Source organism: Hemiscyllium ocellatum, chromosome 18 (genome assembly GCF_020745735.1).
Source record: "Hemiscyllium ocellatum isolate sHemOce1 chromosome 18, sHemOce1.pat.X.cur, whole genome shotgun sequence".
Classification (NCBI taxonomy): Eukaryota; Metazoa; Chordata; class Chondrichthyes; order Orectolobiformes; family Hemiscylliidae; genus Hemiscyllium; species Hemiscyllium ocellatum.
This window is the reverse complement of record NC_083418.1, coordinates 21,628,500-21,650,635: the sequence shown is the minus strand read 5'-3', so window position 1 is coordinate 21,650,635 and position 22,136 is coordinate 21,628,500. Positions and strand designations below refer to the sequence as shown.

Here is a 22,136-nt window from a genome sequence, read left to right as displayed (position 1 = left end):
TGGAGACGGGCTTTTTTTCCCATTTTTCTTCTGGTTTCTGAAACTCTGCCTGACAATTTTCCTCTGTAATAACAGCTCCTAACTAACTTCAAAATGGCCCTCACAGTACAGCATTTACCCCTGCATCTGCGATTTGTGCCCAAATCATGTCACATTAATTTAGTTACATTGCACAAGGACAGCTGCATTCGCATGGGAAAAGCCTTGATCTCTCCTTGTATTGGACTGTCTGCTAATGAAAGATTATAGTTGTCATTTTGGCTTTTCTTTGAATTAACACAAGCTCCAGATTTTTGTTGAAGCTTAAATATCAATCATTAACTTAAAAAGTGCTGTTAGACACGACAGATCATTTTGACTGATGACTCAGACCACTGTCCCTCCCATTCTACTGAAGCGGTTCAATGTTTGCAGCACAACATACTTCTCTGCTAGTACTAAGAGTGACAAGTCACAAAACCCTCTTCATTCATCTGAATATCCATGTTGATGGCCCAGTAAGCTGTGGAACTGTAAAACACAGACTCATGCCACATATAGTTTCTAGTGTTTGCCCGAGATTCCATTAAATGGAGGGGAAGCACCAAGTTGAGTCACAAATGGTGGCTGCCAGGAAGGGTAACTCACTTTCCCTGCCCTTTGCCCTCCATTTCTTTTTTCTCTTCAGGTATGTAACCAATTCCCTTTTGAAAACCATGATTAAATCTGTCTCCATCACACTCTCGGAGAGTCGGAACATACAGAACTCTCAAGGGGCTCAACAGGATAAATGCTGAGAGGTTGCTCCCCCTCATGGGAGAGTCTAGGACCAGAGGGCATAGTCTCAGAATAAAGGGACACCGATTTAAGGCAGAAAGGAGGAGGAATTACTTCTCTCAGAGGGGTGTAGGTCTTTGGAACTCCTTGCCACAAAGAGCTGTGAGGACAGTCATTGTGTATGTTTAATGCTGAAATAGATAGATACTTGATCAAGGCTTATGGGGTACAGGGCAGTAAAGTGGAAGTAAGGTGTGTTGGATCTGCCATGACTCTATTGAACAGTAGGTCAGACTTGAGGGGCCGAATAGTCTGTTCCCATTCCTATTTCTTATTGTCTTAAGCACTGATTGCATAGGTAAGCTGACAGGTTTGCAATAATGAGAAAAAAAAGAGTGTGAAACAGACAGAGAATTAAGATGAAGGCGTTAGAAGTAGGCAAGAATACCTAGTGGGGGGAAATGGCTGCCACTCCGGAGTGGTCTAGCAGCTACCGAAAGAGTAGAATCAGCACAAACAACAAACTACTTCAGAAGAGGTTGCTCACACACAATTTCATTGGTGTCATTATTGCCCCTATCTGGCATACCCTATTGTAGGTGATGCTAGTCTTCTTCATCACAAAACCTTGCCCCCACTACCCTCATGATGCACCAACCTCAATCAAGCAAAGTGACTGCTGTGGACAGAAGCTTGCATTAACTCTCTAAGGTATCAGAGTATATTTCGCGGATGATTTGCCTGTTCACATTCCCCACTTCCTGGTGGGGAAACGCCTGATCTCCTGGAGACAGCACAGTTTTGTCAGTACCTCAACCAATTGAGCAAAATCCAAAGCAAACTTCAAAGACTAATGCCACTGATCAGGTCTCCATGAATTGGGATTTGTATTACTGTATCAAACATTTGGGCTTTTTTTTTTAGCTTTTGCTGGGAATTTTATCTTTCCCAGCAGCCGGCAGTGCACATCCAAAATCTGGATTTATCCGCTCTGGACTAATTTAGAAAACAAACTAAAGAAATATTTAATAATGACCACAATCTTAATAATTTGGATTCAGACTGGTTACAAAAACCGATCATGAATGAAACTGCATTCAGATCCATCGACAAGCATCAACAAACACATCAACAAAGAGCAACTGGCAGCCGGGGTTAGATATGCATGCTGCATTTTCCATATATCCTGGGTTTTGTTTGCAGTGAGATTATACAAAGCACATTTGTTCTTGCACAGTAAATATTTGGAGAGGGGGGTGAAGGGCAGTGAAAGCAAACGGACTGCCTCAGGAGAAATCTCACCATATACAATGGCCGATTAATGAAAGGAAGCAAGAGTCAGGAATCCCAGCAGGGAAGTGAGCAATCTTGTGAACTGTTTATTACTGAGGATAACTCCGTTATAAGCTTTTTACAGCAAACTGCTTTCACTGATGCTTTGTTTCCCCTTTCCCATTTAATGTTCATCTCTGATTTTCCTTGGGTTTGACTGATGTGGTGCTTTGCCAAATCTCACATCAGCTGAGAACAAATTATCGCTTAATTTCTGCTTTTAATGGCTGGGTATTATCTACAAGAAATACTTGTGCAAGGAAATAGGTGCTAGGCAGAGCATTAATCTTCGACAATTGTGGTATATAACTGGTGCAATAAGCCTTCTTCCCAGAGCACCCGACGATTGTTCCATATTGGGAAGTTGCAAGGAAGTTGGTTTATTAACCCTTAACTTTCTAAGAAATCAAACATATAACATTTTCAAGAAGTCTGACAGTCCTTCTCCATAATTACTTGAAGAAACTGCTAATCTCATCAAGAGTAGGCATAAGTCAACAGCAACATTTGTTGTTGTAAGAAGGGGTGTAATCATACAACGTAAAAACAATGACTGCAGATGCTGGAAACCAGATTCTGGATCAGTGGTGCTGGAAGAGCACAGCAGTTCAGGCAGCATCCAAAGTGCATACAACACAACCTAAATTGCTTTATTGGGACTGGGATTAGGTTACGATTAGAGTGGTGCTGGAAAAGCACAGCAGGTCAGGGAGCATCTGACGAACAGGAAAATCGACGATTTGGGCAAAAACCATTCATCAGGAATTAGGGATTAGGTTAGTCCTTTTACATAAAGGGTGAGACAGATGACAAAGCTTACGAGTAAACTTAAAAAAATGAGGGTGAGAGCACACTGGAATTAAAAGCATTCTTCCCTCTTTAAAGATATAAATAACATAGAAGAAGAATATCATAGAAAGTAAGTTATAAACAAAATAATGCCTCAAATAATAATCGGACAATCAGGTCAGCAAATCTTATTTGAGAGTAAAATTTCTGAAGACAGCAACTGTGGCTGTTCATGTGAACTGCTTGTTTTCAAAAGGATTTAGGAACAGATGCATCACAAAGCCTTCCCGTGATATGCAGCTTTGATATCGGCAAACCAAGGTGCTCGAAAGAACATGTTTCTCAACAGTTATTTTGGAGGATGTGAAAGATACAGAAACTGAAATGCCACTCTCCGCACAGATTTTGATGGATCACTTAGGCTGTATAAAGTTTGCTCCACATACTCCACCTTTAAGTGTCATTTCCTGTTTGAAGTGTGTCAGCATGAGCCGTAGAAGAAGTGGCTGACTAAACATTTACTCTAACGTGGAACAGGCATGGGGCACTGCACCATCTTTACAACAACTTTACTTTGAATACTCTGTTCACAAGACATGTCTTTAAAGCATCAGATTTTGTAAGGGGAGGTAGGGGGAGGGGTTAAAGCCATTGATTTCTTTAATACAAAGAGTTGAATTTGAATTGGATGAGAACTATAGAATACAAACGAATTTCCTCAGGCTACACAGTCTTGTCTTCCAAGTTGGCAACTTGCTCATGAAATCTGACAGCAACATTCCCAAAGCTATGGCAACTCCAAAACTGAATGTTGTGTATGTCCACCTGGAATTGACTAGTTGAAGGCAAATAGTGCAGACCCATTCTGCCATTCCCAGGAGACAGGAGATCCGAGAACAGGTGGCTGAGAATCATTCCAGTGTTGCACTACACAGGTCAGTACTCATTTCCTGTTAACTATCCTCACTCCTGGCTTTACCCTGGGTATTTACACTCTCATAATTCTGAAAAGATGAGATTGGGAGATGCACATCAGCAGAAGGTGGAAGAAAAGGAACTGGAAAGTGATATCAGAAATAAGTGACTGATATGACCAGCCCAAAGTTGGAATCTTGAATCCAGGGCTTCATTCACTTATCTGAGCACAATAACATATTCAAAGTGTTATAACAAAGCCGTTCTTCTGTCATGATGTAAAACAATAGTGTATACAATGAATGCTAATTGTTACTTATTATAAGAGCAACAATGCTACATGAGAAGGCATATTTTCCATTCTTATAGACCAAGTGAATGCTATTGGAATACTGCAGCATTTCCAATTAAAGTATTTTAAATGATTTGAAAACATGATGCTCCAACAGTCCCCTCTGTAGAAGGGACCACAAGTAGAATATTTTCTCATCTGTTCAAATGACATGATAGTTTCACTTCTTTCACATGTAAATCACAAAACCTTTTTTAAAGGTTACATTCTAACTGATGAGAGACTTAACAAATAATCAAGGTATTTTTCAATGTATAATTTCAATTACATTAGACTGCAAACTTTTGCTATAAATTATGTGTCTTACAATTGTCTACTCCACAACCACCTGATGAAGGAGAGTCGCTCCAAAAGCTAGTGCTTCCAATTAAACCTGTTGGAATATAACCTGGTGTTGTGTGATTTGTAACTTTATAAATTATCAGTGGCTAATAGCACATCTAATGAGAACTTAAATTTGTCAATTCTTCAATTGACAACCATTAATCCCTGCAACAAACCGTGAACAATACCTTTCAGCAGAGGAACAGCACTTGGAGGGGTGGAAAGTATACAAAATTTGCAGTTTGGCAATGAATGTTTACTCAAGTACGGCAGTGATTCTGAAATAGTAAATCAAGTAATCCAGAAACAGAGAGTTCAATCCCACCACGACAGTTTAAGAATGTAAATTTCCTCATGAAAATATAAAAGTATGAAGTTAATGGCAGTAAAAGTGAGTATGAAGTGAGTGTAAGAACCTATTAGTTAATTCAGTGTTTTTAGGAAGGAAATTTGATGTCTTTACACGGCTGGCCAATATGTGACTCTTGTCTCATACCAAAGAGGTGGAATCCTAACTGCTCCTGGAAACAAACCAATCAACTGCATTGAAGAGCTGAATACGAGGTTCTGTAGTATTAGAGCCATGTGAAGTATGGGGAGGGGGTGACAGTGGGAATTATAGAGTCATAGAGATGTGCAACATGGAAACAGATCCTTCGGTCCAACCCATCCATGCCGATCAGATATCCCAACCCAATCTAGTCCCACCTGCCAGCACCCAGCCCATATCCCTCCAAACCCTTCCTATTCATATACCCATCCAAATGCCTCTTAAATGTTGCAATTGTACCAGCCTCCACCACATCCTCTGGCAGCTCATTCCATACACGTACCACCCTCTGCATGAAAAAGTTGCCCCTTAGGTCTCTTTTATATCTTTCCCCTCTCACTCTAAGCCAAAGCCCTCTAGTTCTGGACTCCTCGACCCTAGGGAAAAGACTTTGCCTATTTATCCTATCCATGCGCCTCATAATTTTGTAAACCTCTATAAGGTCACCCCTCAGCCTCCGACGCTCCAGGGAAAACAGCTCCAGCCTGTTCAGCATCTCCCTGTAGCTCAGATCATCCAACCCTGGCAACATCTTTGTAAATCTTTTCTGAACCCTTTCAAGTTTCACAACATCTTTCCGATAGGAAGGAGACCAGAATTGCATGCAATATTCCAACAGTGGCCTAACCAATGTCCTGTACAGCCGCAACATGACTTCCCAACTTCTGTACTCAATACTCTGACCAATAAAGGAAAGCACACCAAACACCTCCTTCACTATCCTATCTACCTGTGACTCCACTTTCAAGGAGCTATGAACCTGCACTCCAAGGTCTCTTTGTTCAGCAACACTCCCTAGGACCTTACCACTAAGTGCATAAGTCCTGCTAACATTTGCTTTCCCAAAATGCAGCACCTTGCATTTATCTGAATTAAACTCCATCTGCCACTTCTCAGCCCATTGACCCATCTGGTGAAGATCCTGTTGTAATCTGAGGTAACTCTCTTCGCTGTCCATTACACCTCCAATTTTGATGTCATCTGCAAACTTACTAACTGTAACACTTAAGCTCGCATCCAAATCATTTATGTAAATGACAAAAAGTAGAGGACCCAGCACTGATCCTTGTGGCACTCCACTGGTCAAAGGCCCCCAGTTTGAAAAACAACCCTCCGTCACCACCCTCTGTCTTCAACCTTTCAGCCAGTTCTGTATCCAAATAGCTAGTTCTCCCTGTATTTCATGAGATCTAACCTTGCCTTACTGAAGTCCATATAGATCATATCTACTGCTCTGCCCTCATCAATCTTCTTTGTTACTTCATCAAAAAACTCATTCAAGTTTGTGAGACATGATTCCCCATGCACAAAGCCATGTTGACTATCCCGAATCAGTCCTTGCCTTTCCAAATACATGTACATCCTGTTCCCTCAGGATTCCCTCCAACAACTTGCTCGCAACTGAGGTCAGGCTCACTGGTCTATAGTTCCCTGGCTTGTCTTTACCGCCCTTCTTAAACAGTGGCACCACGTTTGCCAACCTCCAGTCTTCCGGCACCTCACCTGTGACTATCGATTATACAAATATCACTGCAAGAGGCCCAGCAATCACTTCTCTAGCTTCCCACAGATCGGGTACACCTGATCAGGTCCTGGGGATTTATCCACCTTTAACCGTTTCAAGACATCCAGTACTTCCTCCTCTGTAATCTGGACATTTTGCAAGATGTCACCATCTACTTTCCTACAGTCTATATCTTCCATACCCTTTTCCTCCAAGGTGTTTGTTTTTCTATCTCAATAAGTATCTTGTAGCTACTAGCCCACGGGGAAATGGATCATCCAAATTACAATCACCATTTCACTTGAAGTGTATTAGTGATCATTACTGAAAAAAAGACTTAGCATTTCATCCTGATACCAAAGCTACAGCGATTACCTGCAAATCAGTCTTCATTAGTGAAGCACCAGCTTCCACAAGAAAGTGGCATATGGTTCGATGTCGGAGTGCAGCTGCTTTGTGTAGGACCGTCTCACCACTGCAAACAGAAATCATAAGTCTGACATTATACTTCGAAATCAGAGGCCCCACAGTGGAATCGCTCTCAACAGTGTACTCGGTCAGATCCCAGCACTAAACATATGCTGCAGCAGCAATACTGGGCTCTCACCTTTCTAGCAAAGGTTCTGACTTGCCATTTATTTTAGAGATATTAACCCTTCATTCTTCTGATCATTTGTGTGCTAAGAAATTGGGGTAGAAACTCCTAAAGGGTGATCTATGCTCAGAACCGGCAGAAGAGAATGCTTATGTTGAGAAATGCCTGTGGGCAGCACGGTGGCACAGTGGTTAGCACTGCTGCCTCACAGCGCCAGAGACCCGGGTTCATTCCCCGCCTCAGGTGACCGACATTCTCCTAGTGTCTGCGTGGGTTTCCTCCAGGTGCTCCGGTTTCCTCCCACAGTCCAAAAATGTGCAGGTTAGGTGAATTGGCGATGCTAAATTGCCCGCAGCGTTAGGTGCAGGGATAAATGTAGGGGAACGGGTCTGGGTGGGTGCGTTTCGGGCGGGTCGGCGTGGATTTGTGGGGCCGAAGGGCCTGTTTCCACACTGAAAGTAATTTAAAAAAAAGCGTTGTATTAGGTTCCCAGGAGGAGAATTATTCGGTTCCTTCCACAGGGCTGAAAATCAAGCTGCTACCACTAAAAAGGGGATGCAGAAGTCATCAATGCCAGGAGCCTCAGTTACCAAGACACAGCTGCAGCGCAGAAAGATGTTCAATGATTTTAGCAGAGCTGTCAAAGTAAGAACAAAGGCTTCTCTCAACCTGTGCCTGACTGCTTTCCTGCTTCTCTACACAGACTGCACCCAATTCACTTCACCGTCACCTCAACTTGCCACTCTTGCATTCTGCACTTCCCACCACCATCACTACTGGAATCCTCACCTTCCTACACTTTTAAATTTTGATGTAACATATAACTATCATGATAAGCATTCTCAGAACACCACACAAGAATGCCATTAACATTATAATATTTAAATCTATATTCCCTTCTTGCAGCAGAAGGTCTCTCGCACAGCAAGCATACAGTAGAAATCCATGGCTATATGAGGCCAATGCCAGGCAGGACATCATTGGAAGGCAGATTTACGATCTTAGTGACTGACATTCTTTATCTTACTGCCTTTATCTCTTCCTGATTCTATCATACCCTACATACTTTGCAAGAAAAAAACTCTCCCCTTCTATCCTTTTACACTGCATGTTATGAGATTTCATAAAAGGACGTAAGATGAGCATAGGGTCTTTATTAAAATATTAGACTGAGCATTTTTTAATGTGATTTAAATGCTTAAACAAGAACTGAAACATGGTGTTCAGTATAACCCCAATAATGCAGACCTCAACTGACTATGGCATATGTTATTTGAAAGTGATGATAGACTCCTACCACTTATTGTGGAATGTCCAACTACAACCTCATTTTGAGTCCTTAAACTCCAATATTTGATTCCAAATATGCAAAGCAATTAACTTCGACAGTAAGGTTAAGAGTTCTTCTGTTTATAGAAAACAAAGTGTTAAACTTACTTCTCCTTCTCTGTTAAATCCAGTATCTCTGGAGAGGCTTGAAGAGAGAAAAAGTGAAATATTACTTAATGCACTCATAAAGGTTACTCAATAGAAAGCTCAGTCCCAATCCTCCTCTCATCCACTTTTAGTGCCTCATCAGGTAACTGAGTATACACCTCGCCCATGCCCAATGTACTGTGAGCAAATATCCTTCTTTTAATGGCACCTCTCAGGCCAAAAGAGTGGCACACAGTGGTTAGCACTGCTGCCTCAGTGCCAGGGTCCCGGGTTTGATTCCATGCTCGGGTGACTGTCTGTGTCGACTTTGCACATTCTCCCTATGTCCGCAAAGGTTTCCTCCAGGTGCTCCAGTTTCCTCCCACAGTCTGGGTGGCTTAGCCATGAGAAATGCAGGGTTACAGGCTGGGGGGTAGGATGGGGTGCATCTGGATGGGATGTGGTGTGGACTCGATGGGCTGAATGGCCTCCTTCCACACTGTGGAGATTCTCTGAAAATGGAGGACACTTTGCAAAAAAAATGAAAAAATCTAGGAATCAATTGAAGCACTTTGGCACAAGACATATAGTGAGTGTACTATGATTAGGAGGAAAGGTGATATGGTAGCTGTGGTTTGTAAAGCTCTTTAACCTGGAGCTTTCCATGTTGCATATCTGATCTGATGTGGAGTAACTAAGAGAGGATGATTGCTCTGATTAGTCAATTACTTTATTATTACTGCAACATTAGACAACTAGGATGATTCAAAGAGATTGATAAACCAACCAGGGCTAACCAACAGTATTATCTAAATGGAGAAAAACCCTGCAAAAAGCTGCAAACACAAAGGAATTGGAGGTACTTGTGCGTGAAACAAGAAAGCTACCTGCTGCACAGTGTGCTAATCAGGAAGGCTAAAGGAATGTTGGCCCTTATTTCAAGCAGATTAGAGTATAAGAGTTGGGAAATGTTACTGCAACTGTACAAGGTGCTGGCGGAACCACATCTGGAGCACTGTGAGCAGTTTTGGCCCCCTTATTTAAGGCAAGATATTATTTCATTACAGATAGTTCAGAGAAGGTTCACTGGGATGAACCCTCGAATGGAGGATTGTTTTAAGAGAAAAGGTTAATCTGGTTGGAGCTCTCCTCACTGGGGTTTAGGAAAATGTGATTGGATCTTATTGAAACATACAGAGCTCTTAAAGGGCTTGACAGGGTAAATGCTGAGAGAATGTTTCCCTTCATGGCAGAGTGCAGGACCTGTCTGGCACCCTCTCCTCATTCCTGATGAAGGGCTCTGGCCCGAAACGTCGAATTTCCTGTTCCTTGGATGCTGCCTGACCTGCTGTGCTTTAACCAGCAACACATTTTCAGCTCGTGTAGGACCAGAGGGCATAGGCTCAGAATAAAGGGATGCCAATTTAAGACCAAGATGTGCATGTACTTCTTCGCTCAGAAGGTTAAGTATCTTTGGGGGTCCTCGCCACAGAGAGCTGTGGGTTAGAGTGCTAGATTATATTTAAGGCTGAGACAGATAGATTCTTAATCTGTCGGGGAATCAAGGGTTACAGGGAAAGGGCAGGAAAGTGGACATGATCGTTTTGAACGGTGAATCAATCTTGAAGAGCTGAACAGACAACTCCTGTTCCTGTATCTTATGAGAAGAGTTGAATTAGAATGACATTTTGGTGGCCCGCAATCGCTTGCATCTGATGAGGCACGGTTCCACACATATTATGAAGCTGACTAGTGCCAAATGAACCATTCAAGTTTCAACCAAGTAGTTAAAGAAAGAATGAAACATGCTTCATATAAGCCAATGGGGATTTACCCCAATAACTTTGAAGCAAAATCAGCTGACAGTTAAGATTATGACATTTACAACTGGCAGCAGTCAGGATAGAAGGGTTTTGCAGCGGGTACTTTGCAGTTGGTTAGCCTCTTACCATTATCAAGGATATATTTCACAATCTCTTTGCTTCCCACGGTGACAGCGTGATACAGTAAGGTGCGGCCTTCAGAATCGCGAAACATTAGATCAGCCCCGGATTTATGCAATTCCCGTAACTGTAAAATTAATGTATGTATAGCGTGGATTAGATATTCTGTACAATGCAAAGGAGCTCAGTTCACTGGAACTGCATAAATCTTTCTACATTAACAGCGAATGGGAAGGAGATTAATGGTGGTTTACACAATCCAGCTGCAGATGCTTTATGAGGTATACTGCTTTTCATCTATTCGTCCCATATTTGAGTTCTGTCCTGTTCCTCTGCCGTAATGATATGTTTCAAGGTTTCGCTTTACACTAGGCTAAACTTGGCTCATCCCTTTCTGTTCTACTTATCACTTCAACACTTCATGTGATATTCTGTAAAAGCACTCCGAAGTTATTGGCAGATCCTCAGACTGATACATGGACAGTTACTTCTGCTTCCATTTTAGCTGTTCTGCTCAATGCCTTCACCAGACTAGCTGACCCTAAATAACTTGTGAAGACATTTGAGGAATGGCTTCCACGGTCAGTTGCTCCCAGCACATTATGGATCACACAGTCTGACATTTTCCATCCATTAGTTGTAATGGTTGGAACATCAAGGACTGTCCACCTAAGATGCTGTCAGTGAGTGCTTAGGCCTTCCCTCCTAACTGAAAACTATCCCAATCCTTTTCTGTGGCCTGTATTGTTGACTTTATTATAGCCCCAGTCAATAAAAGTGTTGCCAATGTTCCTTCCTCAACTAATACCCCCAAATGCAAATTAGCTGCTTAATTCACCTCACTGCTGTTCAAGGAATTATCTTCCATGCAAAATTGACACAAAGTCCCTTTCCTTCAAAAGTTTTTTTTTCTGTACAGTAGGTTTTTGAATGATACAATCAAGCACTTATGAAAAGGAAGCATAATTTCCTTTAGAAAACAAAAGGTGATTCAGTAAGAACTTGAGCAAAATAGGAGACAATTATTAGTAACTAAAAGGACTTTACCCATGAGGATCCCTTTGTATGAGAGCTATGTTTGAAATTGACAATACTTAGAAAATATAAATCTACAAGCTATGAAGTGTATAAAGATGAGTCAAAGAAACTAATTGCATTTATATAGTGCCTTTTGTGACTGTAGGACCTCGCAAAGTACTTTATAGTCATGGAGCATCTTTAAGTCCAATTGATCTGGTAAGGTAGGAATGGAATTGACCACTAACAATGTTCAATCTGACTCTTCATAGAAACCCATTTTTCTCTTCATAAATTTACCATCTTCTTAAACGATTCCAGAGAATTTACTTTCATGAGCTTTTCAAAACGTGTTCAGACATTATATGTTACTTGATTTTAGCCCTGATCTTGTCTTTTATCAGTTTACCTGATGAAGGCTTTGTTGGTTAGGTCTGTAGCATTCACAGGTGTAAAAGGGAATTAGATTTTGTTTGTGGTGAAAAAAGCCACATTTTTATAATGAAATAGTTGGATGAAGTAGGGTGAAGAGAGATTCGTGTGGATGGTCGAATTTGGCACAAGTTGATGTACTGTTAATTCTATATAAAGTAAAACCCTTGCAACAGTTTGTTCAAAATGGTGGACCTAGAGCAAAATGGCAAAAAAGAAAAGGTAAACTGATATAGTTGTCCTCCTTATGAGGCTATGTTTAAAGGGTCTTGCAAATGTAACAACACTGTATCGAATCTGCTGAAAGGAGGTGACTCTCTGGAACAAGTATTCATTCTTTTCCCTTAGACTTTCTCACAGGAAATAATGACTTCCAATTATATAACATAGTAGTTTACACAAAAAAAGGGTCCCCAAATAATATAGATGTGTTATAACATAAATGAGAGACTCGGCCTTGAAATTTGAAAGCAGTGCAGGCAGGTCAGAGGAACATTCAAAATGCCTTTGTGCCTTGCCAAAATCAATTGTCAGGTTAATTTATTCTCAGGACTCAAACAGATGCTTTCACATAAAGCCACAAAGACCCATAGTTAGAACAGTAGAAATCTGGAACTACATCTGAGCATTCTGAATTGCTCTCTAGCATCCCACAGTTCTAACTCTAGTTCTGTAACCTCCAGCAGCCCTACAAATCTCCAAGACATTTTGCTTCCTCTAACTCTGGCTTCTTGAGTATCTCTAACTTCCATGCTTACCAAAGTTGCCTTGATTGATTAAAGCCCTGAGGTCTGGAATTCCATCCTGACCTGCTCCTATGCCTCTCTTTCTCCTTTCAAATGCAGCTTAAAATCTCTTGACTAAACCTGACCCGAATGTCTCTTTACACAAGAACAGAAATTGCTGGAAAAGTTTAGCTGGTCTGGCAGCATCTGTGCAGAGTTAAAGTTTTGGGTCCAATGACCGTTGCTCGGAACATCTCTTTATATGTCTCAAGGTCATGTTTGTCTGGCCACACACTGGTGGAGGTACAAGGGCTGCATTCAATGTTAAATTCCACCTAACCATCTACCCTGGTTCCACTCAAGCCTTCCTCTATCTCTCTCATCACAGTCTACCACTTTGAGTAAAAGAGAACAGAAAGGCTGAATTTTCCTTAAATGGTGAGAGGTCACGAGTACATTTGACCAAAGGGACCTTGGTGTTCTTGTTGATGGATCACTAAAAGTTAGCAGGCAGGTGCAGGAGCAATGAGGAAGAAAATTAAATGCCGGTCATCATAACGCAGGGATTTGAGTATAAGAGTAAAATTGTTTTGCTAAGTTTTATAGAGCCTTGTTGAGACCAGGCCTGGAGAATTGTGTACAACTTTGGTCCCCATTTTCTAAAGGTGGAATATACTTGTCATAAAGGAAGGACAGTGAAGATTCCTGGAATGGTATGTATGAAAGTTTGAGGAGATTGGACCTCTATTCCCTATCTTTTCGAAGAATCAGGTGACCTTGATGTGACAGGGCAGATTTTGATGTTTCCCAAGGCTTGCAAGTCTAGGAACAGGGGACATAATCTCAAAATAAGTGATAGACCATTGAAGACTTAGATTAGGAAGGATTTATTCAGAGGGTGGTGAACCCTTGGAATTCTATATCCCTGAGGAATGTGAAAGTTCAATCATAAAGCACATTCAAGATAGAAATCAATACATTCCTAGAGACTAACAACATCATGGGATATAGAGATAGTGAAGGAAAATGGCACTGAGTTTGGTGATCACATATGATCTAACTGAATAGTGGATCAAGCTCAACAGCCTGAAAGGCCTACTCCTCGGTAACTATCTACTCCCTGCCAATTCTATTCCCAGTCATGCTTGTCTAATTTCTCTTTCAGTGTATCCACACTGTTTGCTTGAAGCACTCCCTGTGGCAGTCCACATTATTACTACTCTTTGGCTAACTTTTTCTCTTCAGAATTCCCTAATTGAATTCCCGGTCATGATTTTATATTGATGGCCTCCAGCCATGCACTTCCCCAAAACAAAGAACAATTAGCAGGTTGTTCTCTGCATCCAATCTATCAAAACCTTTCATACTTTTGAAGCTCCCCCAGACTGTAAACAGTGCTAAAAGGGATTTAACCAAGTTTCAATACAGATTGAGCACAACTTCCCAATATTGCAACTCTATTCCTCTAAAAATAGAGCCTAGTATCTGGTTTGGGTTTTTTTTAAAAAAAATAGCTTTGCTAATTTGTGTTGCAACTTTTAATGATTGGCCTATTTGTATCTCAGATCTCTTTGTTCCTCTACTTCACCTGGACTTGTCTCTTCCTCTGCTGCTTGTAGCTACTCCGCCAATTTACTTCAGTATATAAGGACTACAAGTAGAATTTTGGTAGGTAGCATTCAAGCCTTGGTGTCAAAAGGTTCTTGGTTTAAGTCCCACTCTAAGACCTGAGTGCAAAAATCCAGCACAATACTGGATGCATGCTTCACTGTTGGAGATGCCACCTTTCAGATATAAACTGAGGCCCCAGTGGACGTACTGCTCTGCTCCAGTGGACGTAAGGAAACATTTCAGGATACTACTTTGTCTTAAAAAAAAGAGTAGGACAGTTATCCAGTGTCCAGGGTAATATTTATCCCTGAATCAACATAACTAAGAGATTAGTAGATCTGGTGTCATAATATGTCACACTTGTCTCAGCATCCTCACACAGCCATTGTATTTCATCTGCAAACACACTGACATCCTTCATCTAACTATACCTAGGTTGATGCCTCTTTCTATTACCTCCCTACTTTGCTCTCTAGAATAGATCTCTGTAACTTCAGCTCTGATCAAATGGTCAAAATATTGACATTTCTGTTTCCAGATGTAATAATTTTAAAGAGTTTTGGTTTTGTTCTTGCAATTTCAAACATCTCTTCATTTGCTTAAAAGTTCTGTGCATGCAATTTAAAGCTGACAGCTTAGCATCCACATTTCAAATGCCTCTACTTCTATTCACAATTCAAATGTCTTTATTCTCCTTTCAAGAATCTTTACTAATTGTCCAGGTTTCTGAGGCATGATTCGCACTGTCCAACAAGATACTTTCCACTAAAAGTACTACCTCACATTTATCCGAATTGAACTCCCATTATTTGCTCAGCTACAGGATAATTAATATCCTTCTGTAATTTGTTTCAGTCTTTTAAAACATGGACTATAATGCTTCCTTGCCCCCACAGTCACTTGTGATATCATCAGTACATTTGTGTTTTTGATTCCCAAGTCCCAATCATTAATGTAAATCGTGGACGGCAGTGACCCCAGCACCAATCCTTGTGGAACATCATACCCGATCTTCTGTTACTTGGAATAACTACCCTTTACTCCCACTCTCTGCTTTCTGCCTTGAAGCAGTTAGTGATCCATTCTGAAACTTTACCTTTGATGCCACATTTTATGACCAAGCTAATCAGTCTATTATGGAACCCCCAACTGAATAGTGTTTTGATCTGTTATACGATTAAGATTATCAAGTCGCAGGGTCAATGTGGTTCTAATATATATCACGGTTTTTGCCACGGATGAGACTTACCTGCCGCAAGTCATTGTTCTTCACTGCGTGAAGAAGACTTTCATCTACAGAGAAAGAAAGACATCACTGTAAGAAGGGGGTTACTGAGTACGAAAGGAAGAGAAAATGAAACTAGTGTATCAAGCAGTTTATCCTTCAAAAATTAAACATGGCTACCTGAAATTCTACTGATCCATGTCAGAAAAGTGACAGGAGGTACCTCCAGTGTTTTGTGGGAAAATCAGTAGAACCAATCCGGAATTTTGGGGTCCTCTGTTTTTTCAAAACAAAGGTTATTCTGAAGTCCAAATACTTTACGTCACTCTCCAAGAAGACATATTTTCTGTTCTTATAGACCAAGTGAATGTTATTGGAATACTGCAGCATTTCCAATTACAGTATTCTAAATGATTTGAAAACATGATGCTGTAACAGTCCTTTCCATACACAGGGACCACAAATAGAATACTCAGTTGGTAGCATTCATTTCTCTGTGTCAAAGGGTTCTTTGCTCAAGTCCCACTCTAAGTCATGAACACAAAGCTCAAAGTTGGCACTCCAGCACCATACTGGATGTGCTTCATTTTGGAGGTGCCATCTTTCAAATGAGACATTACAAAGTGAGGCCCCATCTACCCTGCTCTGGTAAACGCAAAACAAAATTAAGGATACTATTTAAAACAAAGAGCAGGACAGTTAAACATAGGTATTGTTTGCACCTGAATCAACATAAAAACAAGAGATTAGGTGGTCATTATCATGTTGCTATAGTTGCTGTGTGTAAATTAGCTGCTGTTTCCTATATACCTCATTTGCTGTTAACTTTTTTGAGCTATCAAGTGTCATGAAGACAATAAGCCTTACTTTTTTTTCCAAAGCCATGTGATGATACACACAGCTAGTATCATCAGGTCGAAAAGGAGTCCCTGCAATGGGAAAGTCAAACTCAAAGGGTAAAATCAAAGAAAGGAAGACTGGGTACTACATAGAGTACAATAAAATCTGTGTTTCACACTTCTTTGTAGCACTGTAAAGTACTGAAATTCCATTGTATGCCGTTAACGTATTGGGTAACCCATTATGGCAGTCCCAGTCTATGTTTGGAAAGCCACTGACAAAAGAAATTTCTTCACATCTCAGTCCCCTTATTCTGTAATTATGTCCACAAATTAACATGCTCCCACTTCTCAACATCTACTCTGGAAAAAGTGAAGACTGCGGATACCGGAGATCACAGTCCAAGAGTGTGGTGCTGGAAAAGTACAGCTGGTCAGGCAGCATCCAAAGAGGAGAATCGACATTTTGGGCATAAGCTCTTCATCAGGACTGAGGCTTGTGGGCCAATGGCTTAGAGATAAATGGGAGGGGGGTGGGGCTGGGGGAAGGCAGCTGGGAATACAGTAGGTATCGCATTCCAAGCTACCTTGCCCCCAGCTCCACCCTCCCTCCCACTTATCTCTCCGCCTCCTTGGGCCACCCTCTCATTCAAGATGAGTTTATACTTGAAACGTCAACTCTCCTGCTCCTTGGATGCTGCCTGACCAGCTTAACACCTACCCTTTTGTTTGGTTCAATAAGATAACTCTTTGTTCTTCTAAACTCCTTTAGCCTCCCCGATAAGTCAACTCCATCATCCCAGGAACTGCCTTTGAGAATGTGCATAGGGTATAAGCAGGTAGGGAAAGAGTTAAGTTCTGCGTTTTGTGAAACAAGAGGTTCAGCCGAGCATGACGCAGATTAGATAAGAACTGGCAGTGAACTGGGGTGCTGGAGTTAAGGGTAATGGATTAACAATGTGGAAAAACATTCATTATGCAGAGCCATTTAAAAATATTGGAAGCATTCAGTATGTAAGGTCAATTTAACAAGGTGAAGAGTATTCATTATGTGAAGCCAGTTAAGGTTAACACCAAATGGCTTAATCTTTATTGTTGATGCTCGCTGATTGTAACAGTCACCCAATTAATATGTATGTTGTCTTATCTGGATACTCCTCCCTGTAAAATGACTATATATATTTCATTAAGAAACTGCTCTTCCAGAGAAGACTGTGAACTCATGTCTCTGTGCACATGGGCGATCGTTCTCTCTCCCTCCAGGGCCCAGAATAAAGATGAAGGAGGTAAAACTATACTGTCTCTCTGAGCATTTTGCTTCGACTGAGGGGGGAAATAGGAAGACACCTTCAGTGCCAGTACATCCTTTCTTCAACACGGGGACCAAACCTGCACCCAGTATTCCAGTTGCAGCCTCACTATCACCTTGTACAGCTGTAACAAGATTCCACCGTTTTTTAACTCCAACCCCTGAGCAAATTCCATTTGCCTTCTTCATTACTTGCTGCACCTGCAAGCTAACATTTGCTGCTTCACGCACAAGAGCACAGAGCTCTCTGTTTGCAGGACATGCTTATAGGCAGCAATGCACCTGTGAACATGTGCTATTGCTATATTACAAACAACATTATTGTTGTGTTGGCATGTCCCATTGGCACACTCCTTTGGAGTCGCAAACTGTAGGTTCAATCTTGGATTGTTAGTGATATGCAGATGTGTACTGTGTGTGGCTACATTTACAACAGTTTACATTTACAACGGCTACATTTACAGAAGGTGGTGGTGAGCTGACCTCTTGAACTGCTGCAGTTCACATGCTGTAGATTGACCGACAGTGCCCTGAGGGAGGGAATTTCAAGATTTTGACCCAGTGACAGTAAAGGAATGGTGATATATTTCCAAGTCAGGGTATTCATGAGTTGGAGTTCCTTGGTGCATGGTAGTAGCAATGGGCCTTATGACATCCCTAAATAGCTGGGTTTAGTCATGCAGACAACTCATTCATCCAGTTATGAGAAAACGTCCAAACAAGAGGTGTTCTTATAGATTACAGCTCAGAGCTCGCTAGCATTTTGCTGTTCATCAAGCAGGTATTTTGATACAACACACTACACCTGTGAAACCCAACCAGCCAAATCCACACAAGTTTAAAAAATCACTTCAAAACATGCCACGAGCCAAAATAAACAAACATTGTAATAAGACAGTTTTCTTATCTTGAATTCTTTAAGTTGCTTATTAAAACTTAGCAAAAATTGGGGAACTTGCAGATTGGATTTTATTTCAGATGCCACTAGGACAGAAAACAGACATTCTATTTAATTACTTGCCTACTGCTAAAGCAAATCATCCAGTCATTACTCAATCACTGCACTTTGAAAAGCCTTGCTATATGCAAACTGGCTTCAGAATTTTATTTCCTAATAAAACAGCGAATCTAAGGGGCTAGAAAAACTGAAGTTGCTGGAAAAGCTCAGCAAGTCTGGCAGTATCGGTGAAGTGAAATCAGATTCAGGTCTGGTGACACTTCCTCAGACTGATGGCAGTTAGGAAAATGTCAGTTTATATGCAGACGGTGAGGGAAGGGAGTAAGAGTAAATGATAGGTGGGGATAGAGCCCAAAGAGGGATAACAGTTGGACAGATAAGAGAGTGGATAATGATCTGGCTATGAAAGTGAATAGCTGTTAATGGAGACTCTTACTGGCTAACAATAGGTAATGTGTAAAGCCAGACTATGTGAAAACAAGGCCTGGTGTGTAGGTAGCGAGCTAGGGCATAGAGGGGTTCAGGCTTTAAAATTATTGAACTCAATATTGAGTACAGAAGACTGCAGAATCCCCAGCGCTGAGCTTCGCTAGAACACTGCAGCAAGCTTGAGCCAAAGATGTTGGCCAGTGGTATGTTAAAGTGGCAGGTAACTTGAAGCTAAGGATCTTTTTTGCAGGCAGAACGTAAATATACAGTAAAGCAGTCACTCAGCCTATATTTGTTCCCCTCATGAAAATGAGGCTGCTTTGTGAGCAGTGAATGTAGCAGAAGATTGTGAGTCAGTGGTGGGCAAGTTGTTGGAGGGAATCCTAAAGGACAGGATGTACATATATTTGGAAAGGCAAGGACCGATTAGGGATAATCAACATGGCTTTGTGCATGAGAAATCATGTCTCACTAACTTAATTGATTTTTTTTTGAGAAGTAACAAAGAGGATTGATGAGGGCAGAGCGGTAGATGTGATCTATATGGACTTCAGTAAGATATTCAACAAGGTTCCCCATGGGAGACTGGTTAGCAAGGTTAGATCTCATGGAATCCAGGGAGAACTAGCCATTTGGATACAGAACTGGCTCAAAGGTGGGGGTAGGGGGTTGTTTTTCAGACTAGAGGCCTGTGACCAGTGTAGTGCCACAAGGATCGGTGCTGGGTCCACTACTTTTAATCACTTCTATAAAAGATTTGGATGTGACCATAAGAGGTGTAGTTATTAAGTTTGCAAATGACACCAAATTTGGAGGTTTAGTGGACAGCAAAGGTCACCTCACCTAACAATAGGATCTTGATCAGATGGGCCAAAGGGCTGAGAAGTGGCAGATGGAGTTTAATTCAGCTAAATGTGAGGTGCTAAATTTTGGGAAAACAAATCTTAGCATGATTCCATACCCATGCCACCTTCTATGTGAAACAGTTGCCCCTTAGGTCTCTTTTATATCTTTCCCCTCTCACCCTAAACTTATGCCCTCTAGTTCTGGACTCCCCCAACCCAGGGAAAAGACTTTGTCTATTTATCCTATCCATGCCCCTCATAATTTTGTAAACCTCTATAAGGTCACCCCTCAGCCTCCGACACTCCAAGGAAAACAGTCCCAGCCTGTTCAGCCTCTCCCTACAGCTCAAATCCTCCAACTCTGGCAACATCCTTGTAAATCTTTTCTGAACCCTTTCAAGTTTCACAACATCTTTCTGATAGGAAGGAGACCAGAATTACATTCAATATTCCAACAGTGGCCTAACCAATGTCCTGTACAGCCGCAACATGACCTCCCAACTCCTGTACTCAATACTCTGATCAATAAAGGACAGCATACCAAACGCCTTCTTCACTATCCTATCTACCTGTGACTCCACTTTCAAGGAGCTATGAACCTGCACTCCAAGGTCTCTTTGTTCAGCAACACTCCCTAGGACCTTACCATTAAGTGTATAAGTTGCGCTAAGATTTGCTTTCCCAAAATGCAGCACCTCGCATTTATCTAAATTAAACTCCATCTGTGATTCCTCTGACACTCCAGCCCACCTCCTCTTATCATGCACGTGCAACCCCTTTAGACGTCCACGTACCACCAGGATGGTCCCAGGATCTCTGCTTCTTCATGGCCTGAACTGCCCCATTCACCACACCTTCCTCCGCTTGGCCGAGCTCATCCTCAATCTCAACAACTTCTCTTTCAACTCCTCTCATTTTTTTCAGGTCAAAGCAGTGGCCATTGTTACCCAGAAGTTCCTGTTATACCAGTCTCTTCGTGGGGTGCATGGAACATTTCTTATTCCAATCTTATTTCGGCCCCCACCCTCAAATCTTTCTCTAGTACATCAATGATACGATTGGTGCTGCTTCCCTCTCTCATTTGGAACTGGAAATGTTAAGCAATTTTGCTTCTAATTCCACCCCAGTCACACTTTCACCTGTCTGTCTCTGACTCCTCCCTTCCCTTCCTTGGCAGCTCTGTTGCCATTTCTGGGGATAGACTGGCCACTAAAATCTACTATAAACCCACAGCTCCCTGGACTATACATCCTCGAACCCTGCTTCCTGCCAAGATTCCATTCTATTCTCCCAGCTCATCTGTCTCCATCACATATGTTCCGATGAGGCCAACTTTGACAAGGCAGCCTCTGAAATGTCCTTCTTCCTCAATCAAGGATTCCCCAGCGCCGTTGTTGACACGGCCCTAAAATGGGTCTGACTCATCTCCTGCACTTTGGCCCTCACCCGCTGTCTTCCCTCCTCCAACAGCGATAGAGTTCCCCTTGTCCTTACACACCATCCCACCAGCATTGAAGATCATCGGCCATCATTTCCATCACCTCCAATGAGATGCTACCACCAGATACATATTCCCCTTCCCTTCTTGTCTGACTTTCGTAGGGACCGACCCCTCAGGGACAACCTGGTCCATTCTTCCTTCACTCCCAATAACCCCCACAGCACCTCTCCCTGAAATCGCGGAAGGTGTAATACCTGCCCATTTACCTCCACCCTCAAGGGCCCAAACGTACCTGCCAGGTGAAGCAGCACTTTACCTGCACTTCTCACAATCTAGTCTACTGCATTCGCTGCTCACAATGCGATCTCCTCTACATTGGGGAAACGAAGCATAGACTGGGTGACCATTCGCAGAACATCTACATTCTGTCCGCAAAAACGACCCTGAGCTTCCAGTTGCCTGCCATTTCAACACACCACCCTGTTCCCTGGCCAACGTCTCTGTCTCAGGCTTGCTGCAGTGTTCCAGCAAAGCTCAGCACAAGCTGGAAGAACTACACCTCATTTTCCATTTGGGAACCCCGTATTCTTCTGGACTCAATATCAAATTCAATAATTTTACGGCCTGAACTCTCCCATGTCCTCGCCCCCTACCACACACACCAGGCCTTGTTATCATATAGACTGTGATTACACACTACCTATTCTTAGCCACTAACAGTCTCCATAAACAGCTATTCACCCTCCCAGCCAGATCATTATCCACTCTTTTGTCTGTCCAACTTTTCTTCTCTCTCTTTGGAATCTATCCCCACCTACCATTTACTCCT

General features: G+C 41.9%; 1 protein-coding gene across 3 annotated transcripts in view; it reads right to left on the bottom strand.

Moving 5' to 3' along the window:
• dgkza (diacylglycerol kinase, zeta a) overlaps positions 1-22,136 on the bottom strand; it is a 570,823-nt gene that overhangs the window by 22,875 nt on the left and 525,812 nt on the right. For all 3 annotated transcript variants that reach the window (XM_060838748.1, XM_060838746.1, XM_060838747.1), the window contains 4 exons: positions 15,511-15,554; positions 10,483-10,603; positions 8,555-8,591; positions 6,898-6,997 (listed from right to left, as the gene is read on the bottom strand). In XM_060838748.1, the coding sequence (XP_060694731.1) occupies positions 6,898-6,997; positions 8,555-8,591; positions 10,483-10,603; positions 15,511-15,554 (302 nt within the window). The remainder of the gene's footprint in view (positions 1-6,897; positions 6,998-8,554; positions 8,592-10,482; positions 10,604-15,510; positions 15,555-22,136) is intronic.